The following is a 12,814-nucleotide window of genomic DNA, read 5'->3' on the forward strand; positions in this document are numbered from 1 at the left end:
CAACACTTGATTTTCTGGGACTCACTGGCAGACGACAGCACGCAATGAGGACATCGATCTCGAGTCCGAAGAGTATGTGCCAGTCGGTCATATTTGGAAGTTTGACCTTGAGAGAAGCAAAAAACACTTAATTTTGGGGTGAAATTTAATTTTTCAAAAATTCGAATGGAGCCTGTCATGCACGATTTTCTCGCGATAACTGAAAGTCAAAGAAGAGAAGTCAGAACAATCGAGTGACAATCGCGGGAAAGTTGCAAGATAAATCAGTAGGAAATTGCTATTCGCAATTTCCGTCACAGTAATAATCTAGAGTAGAGCTGTCCCATTCGAAACAGAAAGAAGCGTATTCCCAAGAACTGGATTATTGTGACTTGACTGGAGTATTATTCTAAACTGGACTAGAGTGAACCTTCGGTGGAAAGGTGGACAGCTTGAGTGTCCCAATGGTTCACGAGAAACTATAGTCTAGAGTACAAACTTGTTCTTGTTGTTAAAACTGACAAACATTAAACTCATTTTAGTTACATTATTTAAATCTCGAGTTAATTACCGACTGAAGTACTTCCCTTTCTTGAGCGTGCTACAATGTGAGTACTAATTTAAATTTCTAGAGTGTGTTTTATAATTGTTATGTTGAGGTAAGGCGAGTTTAAGGTTGATCCATCTGAAATGGATCAAAGTTCCACTGTCTGATAAAAAATAACTTAACGGATTGTTCCAACCCGGTTTTTAACGGCGTTCATGTATTTTGGGTATCTAGAGACCTAAGTATGAGGACGTTCTTAATTCTAGAGTGGGGGGATTTTTTAGTAGTAGCCTTTAAGCTGTAACGGGTCGTAGTCTCATGTCACAAACGAACCGAATTGGCTCCGACTGATTTGAGGTAGAAAAACACAAGAGATAGTGTCCCTGACTCTTGAGCCAATAGTTATAGGGCCTATTTTTCTTAAGCCTCATGTGTGACTGCAGTAGACGAATGTTATAGTTCCGACCGGAAGCGGAGCAATAAGCAGAATGGTCCAAGTTCAGAATGGGTCCAAGAGCAGAAAAACAGAAAAATATTGACTAATATTGGTTTATTCGAGCTAATTGATAAAAAAATTATTAGAATGGTCTAAAAAATTTTCATAAAGTTTTTTGATTGCATTTTTAAAAAAGTTCATGATTAATTTACTCAAATTATGCATAAAATGTTCATTGCTTTAGTTCATTGACATTTCTGATAATTAATTTACAGATTAGCTAATAAAACCTGATATTTCTCTGTTTTTCTGCTCTTGGACCCATTCTGCTCTTAGACCATTCTGCTTACTGACTGGCCACCGTTCCGACCATTTGTTAAATGAGGATAAACTTTGTATTCGAGTGTTATAATGTTTTTCCTTTTTTTATTTTTGCACATATATAAATTACCGCAAATAATTATCAGAATGGGTCGAGTGATATAGCATCTGAATGCCCTTTTAGTCGTTATTCGAACTAATGTAACTTGTCGTTTCTCCACAAAAACTGTTTTCCTAATGGTATTTTTTACTTTTTCTATCGCATTTGACGTTTTGGTCCAGGTCTTTCACACCACGCAGAAAAAACGGCAAAAATTTTTTTTGTGTATTTTAGGACAATGGTCGGAACATTATATGCTACTTGCACAGTAACCGGCTATCCTTGTTTCAAAGTGGGTCAGTTTTATCAAAAAATTTTTTTTTTGATGCATTGTTTTGCAAGGGTTACTCTTATCACTATGGCGAGCTCACGTTGCAAATGTAGTTGTGCGTGTATTATTATTATTTTTAAGTCTGGTCGGAACATTCCGTGCTGCTTGCACAGTAACTGGCTATGCTTGTTTCAAATTGGGTTAGTTTTTATCAACAAAGGAATATCTTGTGATGCATTTTTTTTTCAAATTGGTTTAGTTTTAGCAACATAGCGCTTTTTTTTGAATAAACGAAAGTGCTGCAGTTTTTTCAAAGTACCTTGATTGTTTTCCTTCCATCTAGTTATTTTTTATTATTAGACTGGGGGGGGGGGGTTGAAACATTTTTTCTCTCTGTTCAAATGTCTTGGAAGTTTTGTATTTTGTGGACGTGGGTTTTCTTTTGTTTATTACTATTTTTTATTAACGAGTAGTTTTTTGGTTTTTTTTTTTCAGGAAAAAGCCTTAAAACTTGTTCATGCTCAATTTTGATTTTTTGCGGTTTGGTTTTTTTAAATGCAGTGCATTTCCATTGTTAAAGAAAGAAGGCAAAATGCACTATCTAACATCAAAAATGTAAAGGCCACGATAAACGTGATCGACTTCTAATTTCAAAAATGGAAATTAATGATCAGATATCTCATTGAAATGAAAGTTTTGCCGATTGATCCATCTTTCTCAAATTGGATTAATTTTTTTACAAAAAAATGTCCATCATAAATTGTTCTACAAATTCGAAGAGCTTTAAGGCCATCTAATTTTTTATTCGAAATTCAAAAGTTGAAGGTTTTTGAAAAAAAGTCGGTTTTTTTATTCAGTTTTCTTGGGGTAATTACTCTTTTCCAACTGTCAGTGGGCTAGTTTATTTTGTAAAAACTATGTTGATTTTAGTAATTGTTTTTGCTTGTTTTTTTTGTGAACAGATTGTTTTCAAATACTACTGTTATACAAATAGGCACGGAGATTTTTTTCTCTTTCAAGTGATGCAAAGCCAAAGCTATGTTTGTCCGAAATATTGATAAGAGGGCCCCACTAAACGGAAAACGAGGACATCTATACTTTTCCTTACTGGCACGACGCATTTGGTTTTTCTATTGCTGGTTTTTATTAAGAATTAGTTGCTTTTTTGTTTTTTGAGTTTTTCGATGTCTGCTTGGTTATTGGAGTCGATGACCCAGAAGGTATCTCTGAAACACTCAAACTCACGTCATCGGCTTGAGGAGGTTTCACCAAACTTTTCTCACGTTTTTTTTCTTCATCTTCCTCAAATGCCGTTTCAAGAACATCGAAAGCCTCTTCGATTTTGACCTTTTCAACGTCAATGCCTTTCGCAAAGCTTTTAACGACAATATCCAACTCAATATGCTTAGTTTTGAAATTATTTGGAGGTCTGATTACATAAATGTCAGTTTCATCTTTAATGCAATAAGGCGGTGTCTTCATGTAGTATCTGGGAACATTTTTAAGCATGATAACTCGGTCGCTTTCTGGTATATGAGGTGAGACGATGACAACTTCAGCTGCAGTTTTTGTCTCGCCTATTCGTTTTCTGTATTTATACTGATTTACAACAATGTCACAGAATCGATAGTTTTCTAGCATCAAGTCTCGACGTGATTTTTTGGCTGATTTTTTCAACGTGTCTTTCTTGTCGCCTTGCGATGATTGTTCACTCGCGGCTTCGCTTGACGGTTTTCCTTTGACACGTTTTTTAGATTTGTCAATCTTTGGAGTTTCTGCTTTTGAAGATCGTTTGTGCACTGGATAAACTAAAGAAACGTGACTTTTTTGGTCGTTGGGGTATGGTCGGAATCCCAAAGATATCAGCATTTGATGCAAATTAGGATGTTCGTCATCACTTTGATCTGAATTTCCGTCGTCGGATGCGTCTGAAACCTCGTCTCCATCCATCGACAACTCGGCAGCGTTAAGATATTTCGACCTCTCGTATCCAACATAAGTCGAGTCTGCCAGAATTGTAAGTCTTTCGATTTTATCAGGAACGAATTTTTCCCTCGGAGGTGGTTCCGCTGATTTTTTATTGCCGGATTTTTTATTGGTTGGCGAGGCGGGTTGTTCGCCCAAATCCAGAGAAGGAACTGGGCTTCGCCTGTCATAAGGTCTGCGACGCTTTTTCCTTATAACGCACATAATGACAGTAAAAGAGAAAATATAAGCGTTAAGTTGCTAGTATTTGACTTTTGACATCTGATGTCTTACAATTAAAGAAATCATTTCGATTCAGAAGATGGCCTATGAAGTCAAGAAACGATTTTTTTTGCATCGTGATTTTCATTGCCAAATTTGAGCGCTGAAGGCAAAATTATTGTTTCAATAACTTCAGCCTTAATGCTCTTAAGAAGGAATGCATGTGTTAATTTTGATCTTTAAGAAACTATCTTGTAAAGGGTCAATCAATAAGCAGAATGGCCTAAGAATTGAATGGATCTAAGAGCAGAAAAATTTTAACTATTATAGCTAATCGGTCAATTAAGTATTAGAATTATCAATAGTACCAAAAAAAGCGAACTTTTTACGCATAAGTTGAGTAATTTAATCGATATTTTTCAATATAAAACTTGATTCTTGAACTATTCTAATCCCTCGTATAAGTCATCATAAGTCCCTAAGAAGGGACGCAAAAATTCATAAAATTTAAACAAACTTTTTCAGAAAATTCTCAAATCTATTTTCTAAATAACTAAAATCCGAGTTGAATAAAAGCGCGAATTGAATTTTTATTCAATTTATTGGTTGAAAGCTTCAATTTACTATTCTTAGTGCTGTTAGAATAGTGTTTTCTTGCAGAATAAATTGTTATGTCATCGCAAAGAGTTTCTTTGAGCTATTAGAGAAGAGAACAAAACTGAGCGATTATTCAGTTTTTTCTCTCAAATGTCTGTTTTCAATCACCATAAAGTTTTCTTGATATGAAATACAATTTTTAATTGGCTGAAGTTTTTTGCGTAGTAGTCAGAGCTATCCTCTATAAAAATTCCAGAGTTTAGTTTTAAGGGCTTTCTCCTGGTAAAAATTTCCATTCCGGTTCAAACATAGCTAGTTTTAACAACGATGTGCATTTACCCAACGAGTTTTCCCAACGATGGGGATTTGCAACAAACAACAATTGAATTCAATCGTTCACAAATTACCTGGCACAACCTTTTGCTGATTGACAGGGAATTCACGCCGTCGGGAAGTATTACTGCAGAAATTGACAATTTCAGACCCGGAAGAAAATAATGTTCTATGAACTTAATAGTGCAGTGATACTTCGATAGAATAGCATACTTTTTTTTCGAGGCGCTTAATTTTCACATTTTTTAGAAAATGGAGCTCAAATTTGATTTTCCTCAAAGCAATACTTGTCAATTTAGGACCCCCGAAGTTAATAAGATACACAGCGTATAAAAATTAATTGCTTTTTTTGTGAATATTTCATCTATCTTTCTATGATATATTTAAATGCGGGGCTTCACTATCTCGCCATGGTTTGTTTTAAAGCGAAATTTTTGCATGTTTAACAGAATTTTTTTTTTCACGTTTAGGCGATATCGTGTATATTGCAATGGTTAAGTTTTTTATTCAAATTTCTTGTTTCATATAAGTGTTTATTTCACCATGTTTGAATTAAGGTTGACGAGATACGAAGTCTTTTAGGATTTTTCAAGTTTTCAGAAAACCTAAATTGAGAAATCTGAAATTCCCAACACTGTATTTGGCTGCTGTCAGGGTACACTCAGAGGTTGCGAATCTTCAAAATGTTTTTTCAAATAACTTAGAATCACAAAATTTGAAGTCAGGGCTATCCTCTATGAAAATACCAGTTTTTAGTTTGAAGGGTTTACTCCTGGTAAAATTTTCGTTTCGGTTCAAACATAGCTAATTTTGACTATCTGCAATAAGTTTTTCCAACGTTGTGGATTTGCAGCAAACAACAATTGAGTTAACTCGTGCTCAAATTACATGGCACAAATTTCTGCTGATTGACAGGGAATCGTCGCCGTTGGGAAGTATTACTGTAGAAATTGACAATTTCAGACCCAGAAGAAATTATTGTTCTGTAAACGTAATAGTGATACTTCGATATCATTTCTTTTTTTCGAGGCGAATATTTTTTGCATTTTTTTTCCAAAACATGAAGCTCAAGTTCTGTTTTTCTCTCAAACAAAGCATACTGGTCATCTTAGGACGTACCCCCAAAGTTAATAAGATACACAGCGTACAAAAATGTATTCCAGCTTTGTGAATCTATCATCTATCTTTCTATCTATACTATATTTAAATGCGAGTGACAGCTATCTCCCATGTTTGAGCATAATAATGCTGCTTGTTTAACGAAAGAATTTTTTCCATATTCAAGCTATAGCATATATTGCAATGCTCATGAAAAGAAAATTTTTCAATTAGTTTTCCGCAAGGTCAATAATTTTTTAGTATTTTTTTTTCGAGGCCAAATTAAGTCTGTCTGTCTGTATACCTGCTTTTTCATTCATTTGAATGTCTGTCTACCCCTCTACTATTTTTTTAACTTTGGTTTCGTCGATTCAGTTCGAAATAATGCTACTGTCAAACGGTCTCCGATTCTTTCTCTTAATCGTTATCTGGATTTTCTATCTTTTTTTCTTTCTTTTTTTCGATCCTTTTTTTTCGATCTTTTTTTTCAATCCTTCTTTTGCTATCTTTTTTTTTCTATTTTTGTTTTCAATCTTTTCGATCTTTTTTCTTCTTTTTTTTCTCTTTCTTTTTCTATCTTTTTTTTCTATCTTTTTTTTCTATCTTTCTTTGCTTATTTTTCGATCTTTTTTTCAATCCTTCTTTTTGGATTTTTTTTCGGTCTTTTTTTCAATCTATTCGATATTTTTCTCCGATCTTTTTGAAATTTTTTTTTCTAACTATTTCTTAGCTTTTTTTTCGATCCTTCTTCTTCGATTTGTTTTTCGAACTTTTTTCCTATTTTTTTCTATCTTCTTTTCAATCCTTCTTTTTTGATCTTTTTTTCTATCTTTTTTTAAAAATCTGATCGATCATTCTTTTTCGAGCCTTCTTTTTCGATCATTTTTTCATCCTTATCCTTTTTCGATCCTTCTTTTCCAATCTTTTTCTATTCTTCTTTTCGATCTTATGTTCTTATTTCATGATTTTTTAGTTCTCCTTTCTCTTAATTTTTTTTCAATCCTTTTGCGATTTCTGTTTCAATCCTTCTTTTCGATCTTTTTTCTTTTTTTTTCTTTTTTTTCTTTTTTTTTATAAATTAAAACTTAAATTTTGATGTAATTTTTGTTTTCAAAGTTTGATTTGATTTTACCTTATAGTTGGGTGCTGTCAGGGTACTCTCATGAGCTGAGAATCTTGCCTCCAAAAATGACTGCTCAAATTCTTGGAGTTTGCGAGATATGACGTTTTTTTGAATGATTTAAAAAAAAAAAATTTCAGAAAATTTAGTGAATTTTTTTCTTCTAAATTTGAATTTCCTAGCCCTGTTGTTGGGGGTTATCAGAGTTCTCCGGGAGTTGCGAACCTCGCCTCCAATTATGACTGCTGAAATCTTTATAGTTTTCGAGATATGACGTTTTTTGTGATTTTTTCAAAATAATTTTCAAAAAATGAATTAATTTTTGTTTTTAAAATTTGAAATCCTTTACCCTGTAGCTGTGCGCTGTCAGGGCACTCTCAGTGGTTGCGAATCTTACCTCGAAATATGACTGCTCAAATCCTTGTAGTGTTCGAGTCATGACGTTTTTAGCGATTTTTTCAAAAAGTTTCAAAAAAATTGAATTATTTTTTCCAAATTTAAAATTCTTAACCTTGTAGTTGGGTGCTGTCAGGGTACTCTCAGGAGTCACAAAGCTTGCCTCCAAATATAACTGCTCAATTCCTTGTAGTTTTTGAGATATGACGTTTTTTGTTTTTTTTCGAATAAATATCAGAAAACTCTTAAAAATTTCAAATTCCTTATGTAATTGGGTGCTGTCAGAGTACACTAAAAGCCTGCAGATCTGGTTTCCACTATATGTTCTTTTTCCTGAGTTGTCAAAAGTTCGAAGCACCGGTGGTGCGTTATACGCTTGTTATATATTTAAATGCGGGGCTTCACTATCTCGCCATGGTGTATCTTTTACAGCGTATTTTTTTTACATGTTCAACAAAAGATTTGTTTTCACGCTTAGGCGATATCATATATTGCAATGATTAAGTTTTTTATTCAATTTTCTTGTTTCATTTAAGTGTTTATTTCACCATGTTTGAAATAAGGCTGACGAGAAAGACTTCTTTGTTGGGTTTTTCAAATTTTCAGAAAACTATATTTTCAAAATCTGAAATTCCTAACCCTGTAGTAGACTGCTGTTAGGATAAACTCGGGGGTTGCAAATTTTGAGCAAGTATGAATCTACAAATCCTTGTAATCTGTCAGATATAACGTGTTGTTATGATTTTCACAAAGGTTTAAAACGTTCAAAGTTTTTGATCTTCCCAATCGTGTAGCTGGGTACTGTGAGGGTACTCTCAGGGTTTGAAACTCTAGCGTCCAATTGCAACTGCTCAGATGCTTTCGGTTTCCAAGCTGTGACGTTTTTTTTTGTCTTTTTAAAAATTTTCAACTAACTTTGACTCACCAAATTTGAAGTTGCCATCTCTATAACGAGGTGCTATCAGAGAACTTTCAGGCGTAGCACGTTTTGCCATGAATGCACAATTGCTTTAAATTACCGAGATTTGACGTTTTTTAAAATGAATTTTTCAAAAATTTTCTGATATCGCAGATATAAAAAATTTCACAGAATTTGAAATTCGCAACACTGTAGTTGGGAGTTGTCGGGGTATTCTCAGAGGTTGCTATTCTTGCTTCTAATAGTGACTGCTCATCAGCGTTTGATTCCCTGACATGACTTTTTATCCAATAATTAAAAAAATCCAAACACTTCTGAAAAAAAAACTCAACAAAAATTGAAGTTCTTAGCTCTATGGTGAGATGCTGTCAAGGATTTCACAGGAAGTTTGTATATGGACTCACAGTATGACTGCGTAACGCATTTTATTCCTAGTTATGATGTTTTAATAATTTTTCATAATTTTTCAAGAGTAAGGCTTCATAAAAAATACTTTCAAAGTTTGAAGTTGTCGACGCATCGGTGGGTTGAATTCAAGTTAAACCAGCAGTTGCAGATTTGGCCTCCATCCTAATTTTATCGCTCAATTTGTTTAAAGTTTCGAAATTGACGTTTTGATAATCAAAAGTTTTCATTAAACTAGGAAAAAAGTACGTTGTTTCTAAATTAATGCTCTGGATATATTTATTGATTGCATCAAATTATATACCTAATGGCTAAGGAAAAAAGAACTAAGTTAAACAGGAGTCTCATTTATGAATTCGGTAATTCTGCCAATGAACTCGTTTAATATGAAAAGTCAAGTTGCATGTTAACGGCCATTTTTAGTTTTTTTTTTCTTCTGATTTTAGGGTTTTGTTTAAAACGAAGATCTGAAATCCAGTAGTTTTAGAGATTTGATCATTTTAATTCAAAATGAACTTTTTTTGATTTTTTGTTGGGTTTTTGAAATAAAAAAGCGCTGTAAGATGCCTTCGTCTATTCTTACAGTTTCAATCATTTCGTTTCATAAATTATATTTATAAGCAGTTTTCACGTTTGTTCACTGATCTGTTTAAAGCGCCGGAGGTGCGTTACACGCTAGTATTGCTTAATTATTGAGATGCTGTGCTGTTGCAATTGTTCAGAAATTGATTATTTCTACCGTCGTAAATTTTGAACTTCAATTGCGTAGAAGTAACGTCTACACGTTTGCACACAATGTGTTTCAAGTTCAACACGGCTATTGAAGAAATAATTTGTGCCCATGAATGCATTGGTAATTTTGCAGTGGTTTGAGATCAAAGTTTCGAGTTAATTATTAGCTTTTCGGATTACCGAATCTCGACGGAGGGATCTAACTTATGTTTGAGTTAGGCCATCGTTGAAGTTGTTCAATTATTAGCTCTTTGTTAATCAATATTTGGGATTTGTAAGGGGCTTTTGGCATAAGGTTTTCTAGTTCAGTTTAAAAATGGTTTTAATCAAGGACACTTATTTCCAAACGACAAGAAGTCATACTGAAGATACGATTGATAGAACCTATAATTTAGAGACTCGAGATGATGATGTATTCCTGCTATCTTATCCCAGAACTGGAACGACCTGGACTCAGAACATCATGCTGGCTCTTAAACGAGACACAGAGTTCCTGAAAGAGGTCACGGATGGCGAGACGCTGGCTCATCACTTTACATTCCTAGAACTAGTATCCCACTTTTTCACGGAACCTGTGGATGTCAGAGTCGCGAGGCAAGAGTCCCCGAGGTTCTTTAAGACTCACTTGCCTGTACAATCGGCGCCCAAAGAGATCCAAGAGAAACACCGGAAATGCGTGTTTATATTTCGAAATCCGAAAGACTGCGTTATCAGCTTTCACAAGTTTTACCATTCGAACGCTCGGCTTGATGCGCCAGAAAGTTTTGACTCTTTCGTGAAAGAGTTTCAGGATGGAACTGTGAACTACGGCGGCTACTGGAATTGGTGCAAATACTGGTTCAATTATATCAACAAGAATCCTGAAACATGTTTCGTGATGTTTTACGAGGATTTGTTAGCTGATTTCGACTCCAATGTTAGAGCACTGGGAAAGTTTCTGGGCTTTGAACCATCGGATGAGAAATTAAAGGCAATTAAAGAGGCAACTTCAATTGAGAGTATGTCTAACAGGATTCAAATTTTTGATTCGTTCATTGGACAAGGACAGTCAAAGTCATACGAGAAGAAACTTTCAAAGGAAGTGATTGATGATTTTGACAGACGGACGCGGGAGAGTCTCTCGGACACTGGATATCTTGACAAGTTTCTGGTGTAATGATCATATCGAAATTATTTGTATTGGGGTCATAGTTTATTATATTCAGATAATTAAATATATTTTCATTCTTAATTACACTTCGAGAGCAAGTGTCTTGTAATTGGGAACTAGACTTTTTCCGAAAACAACCTTTATTCCAGAGTTTCAATTTGCTTTAATTTTGAATATTAACAATTTTTAAGTTTTTCGCTCTTCGCCTTGAGGTAACTGCGTCACCATTGCACCCCAATATCTGGTGTTCGACTCCCGGCCAGACCTTGTTTTTTTTTCAGTATGTATGCAATTGAAAATTGTTTTCCGGTAAAAGTTTAATTGTCCGATTTTCGTTTGTCAGCTCAATTTTTTTGGCCTTGTTGCCGCATCACAGTTTTTATTTGTGCTGTAAGGAAGTTTCATTTGTGTTCTGTATTGTAGTTTCAGGGGGTTTGAAACTTTTAATATTTTTTATAAATATATATTTTTTCCACAACTGGTGTCTGCCCAAATATTGCCGGCTTAGATGCCACACTACGGATTTTAATTGTACTGTAAGCAACTTTCATTGTAGTTTCAATTGATAGTATCATAGTTTCAGGGAGACTTTTTATTTTTTTTTAGAATTTTTTTCAGGCTCATAATTGTGTCTTTTCTAAGAGTGTCGGCTTTGTTTCCTCTTCGTAAGTTTTCTCCATTGCTAATGTAATATATTCATATGTCAGGCATATTTGACTTGAGGGAACTTCTATCGCGTCATACGAAATTGTAAAATTTGGTAGACCTAGCTTTTTTCGACTAGTGTTTTTTACGTTTGGGTTGAATCGCAAGTGGTGCAAAAATCCGAGTCACGTCTATGCTTATATTCGTTTCTGTGACCCGTCAAAATTTATACGCATTTTTGAATTAAGATTAAAGCTTTATGATACTTGATGATTTCTTTTCAGAGCTTTGTTTCGATTCATTTCGAAACAAAACGAATACAAGTGGATATCCAACTCTCTTTCTCGTATTTCTTTCAGAGCTTCAGCTGTTCTCTAACAAGTTGCAAAAAGAAAGAAAACATAAATCATATTAAAACGAGCAAGCAGCAAATTTTGATTGATTTTCGCATGCAAAATTTAAGTATTAGTTGAACTTTTTGTCTGAAAAATAAGATTTAGCGTTTTGAATTGTCTGAAATAGGTCATTTGCTTTTTACATTAATTTTGTCTGTTCCAAATTTTTGCATTTTTTTAATGAATCTTAAGTTTAAAATGCATGTTAGGATAACCGATGCATGTTAGGATGGGTTACTGCGCTTAATTTAAATGAAGATCAAATAAGGGAGCCTATGAAATGTTTGTTTATCTTAGACATAGAGTGGATCTCTTTTAGCATTTCCCTTCTTTGGTTCCTAGTAACGAATTGCCACACCAATAATGAATTAGTTCAACGGTTTAAACATATGCGATTTTGTACCTACTAACGAGTCTTCCCTTTTGCGAAAGGGCAAATAGTTAAAGAGATCCTTCACAGTCTGTAATTTGAAGTACGTCGTCGATGTTTTGCTTACTGTATTGATGAAGTCAGCCACTGCTCCAAGTGCTTAAATAGATGGGTCTAGGACAACAAGCCGACGGGACTTCAGGCCGAAAATTAAACTTTACAAGCACCTCAAATCATTATTTTTTCATCTGTAAAACGTTGCTTGTCAAAATCGTAAGCTATTTTACTCCATAATAAGCGTTATTTATGACAAAGAATCACTTGGGATTGGCATCCGTTAATAACATCAGCCGTTTTTTGAAATGCATAAATTATAAACAAAAAAACTTACCATCAACCGTGTTTTATTTTTCAACTTTCCTAAACATCATTTGGAGGCTTAAATTTTATGAAAACGCTCATAATTACCGAATAAAGATCATGAAATTGAGAATTTCTTCAAAAAAAGTTTCAAATTAATCATATTTCATGACTTAGTGACAAAATTTTCGACTTGAAGTCCCTAATTTTCCGATTCAGCTTGAAGTCCCGTCGGCTTGATGTCCGGCACCCAAATAGATATGTTTGTTTTTAATTACAATTTTTTTTTTCAGAAACAGGTGATAGATCAGTTGATTGAACCCCTAACTCAGCGAGATTTTTCTAAACAGAATCATATAACTTACTTTTTAGCCGAATTATGTCATCAGCTAATTTTGCGCTTTTATACGTCAATCATTTGATTGTGTTAAGTCTTTTGTTCCTACCACGAAG

The 12,814-nt window shown here is 34.2% G+C and overlaps 1 protein-coding gene across 1 annotated transcript; it reads left to right on the plus strand.

The window, feature by feature from the left end:
• Window positions 1-9,757: 9,757 nt before the first annotated feature.
• Window positions 9,758-10,597, plus strand: LOC134854704 (amine sulfotransferase-like). The gene has a single exon (XM_063871059.1). It carries the CDS (start codon window positions 9,758-9,760, stop codon window positions 10,595-10,597), a length of 840 nt encoding a protein of 279 aa, XP_063727129.1.
• The last annotated feature ends 2,217 nt before the right edge of the window (window positions 10,598-12,814 follow it).

The sequence above is a fragment of the Symsagittifera roscoffensis genome, chromosome 9, assembly GCF_963678635.1.
Source record: "Symsagittifera roscoffensis chromosome 9, txSymRosc1.1, whole genome shotgun sequence".
Lineage (NCBI taxonomy): Eukaryota > Metazoa > Xenacoelomorpha > Acoela > Convolutidae > Symsagittifera > Symsagittifera roscoffensis.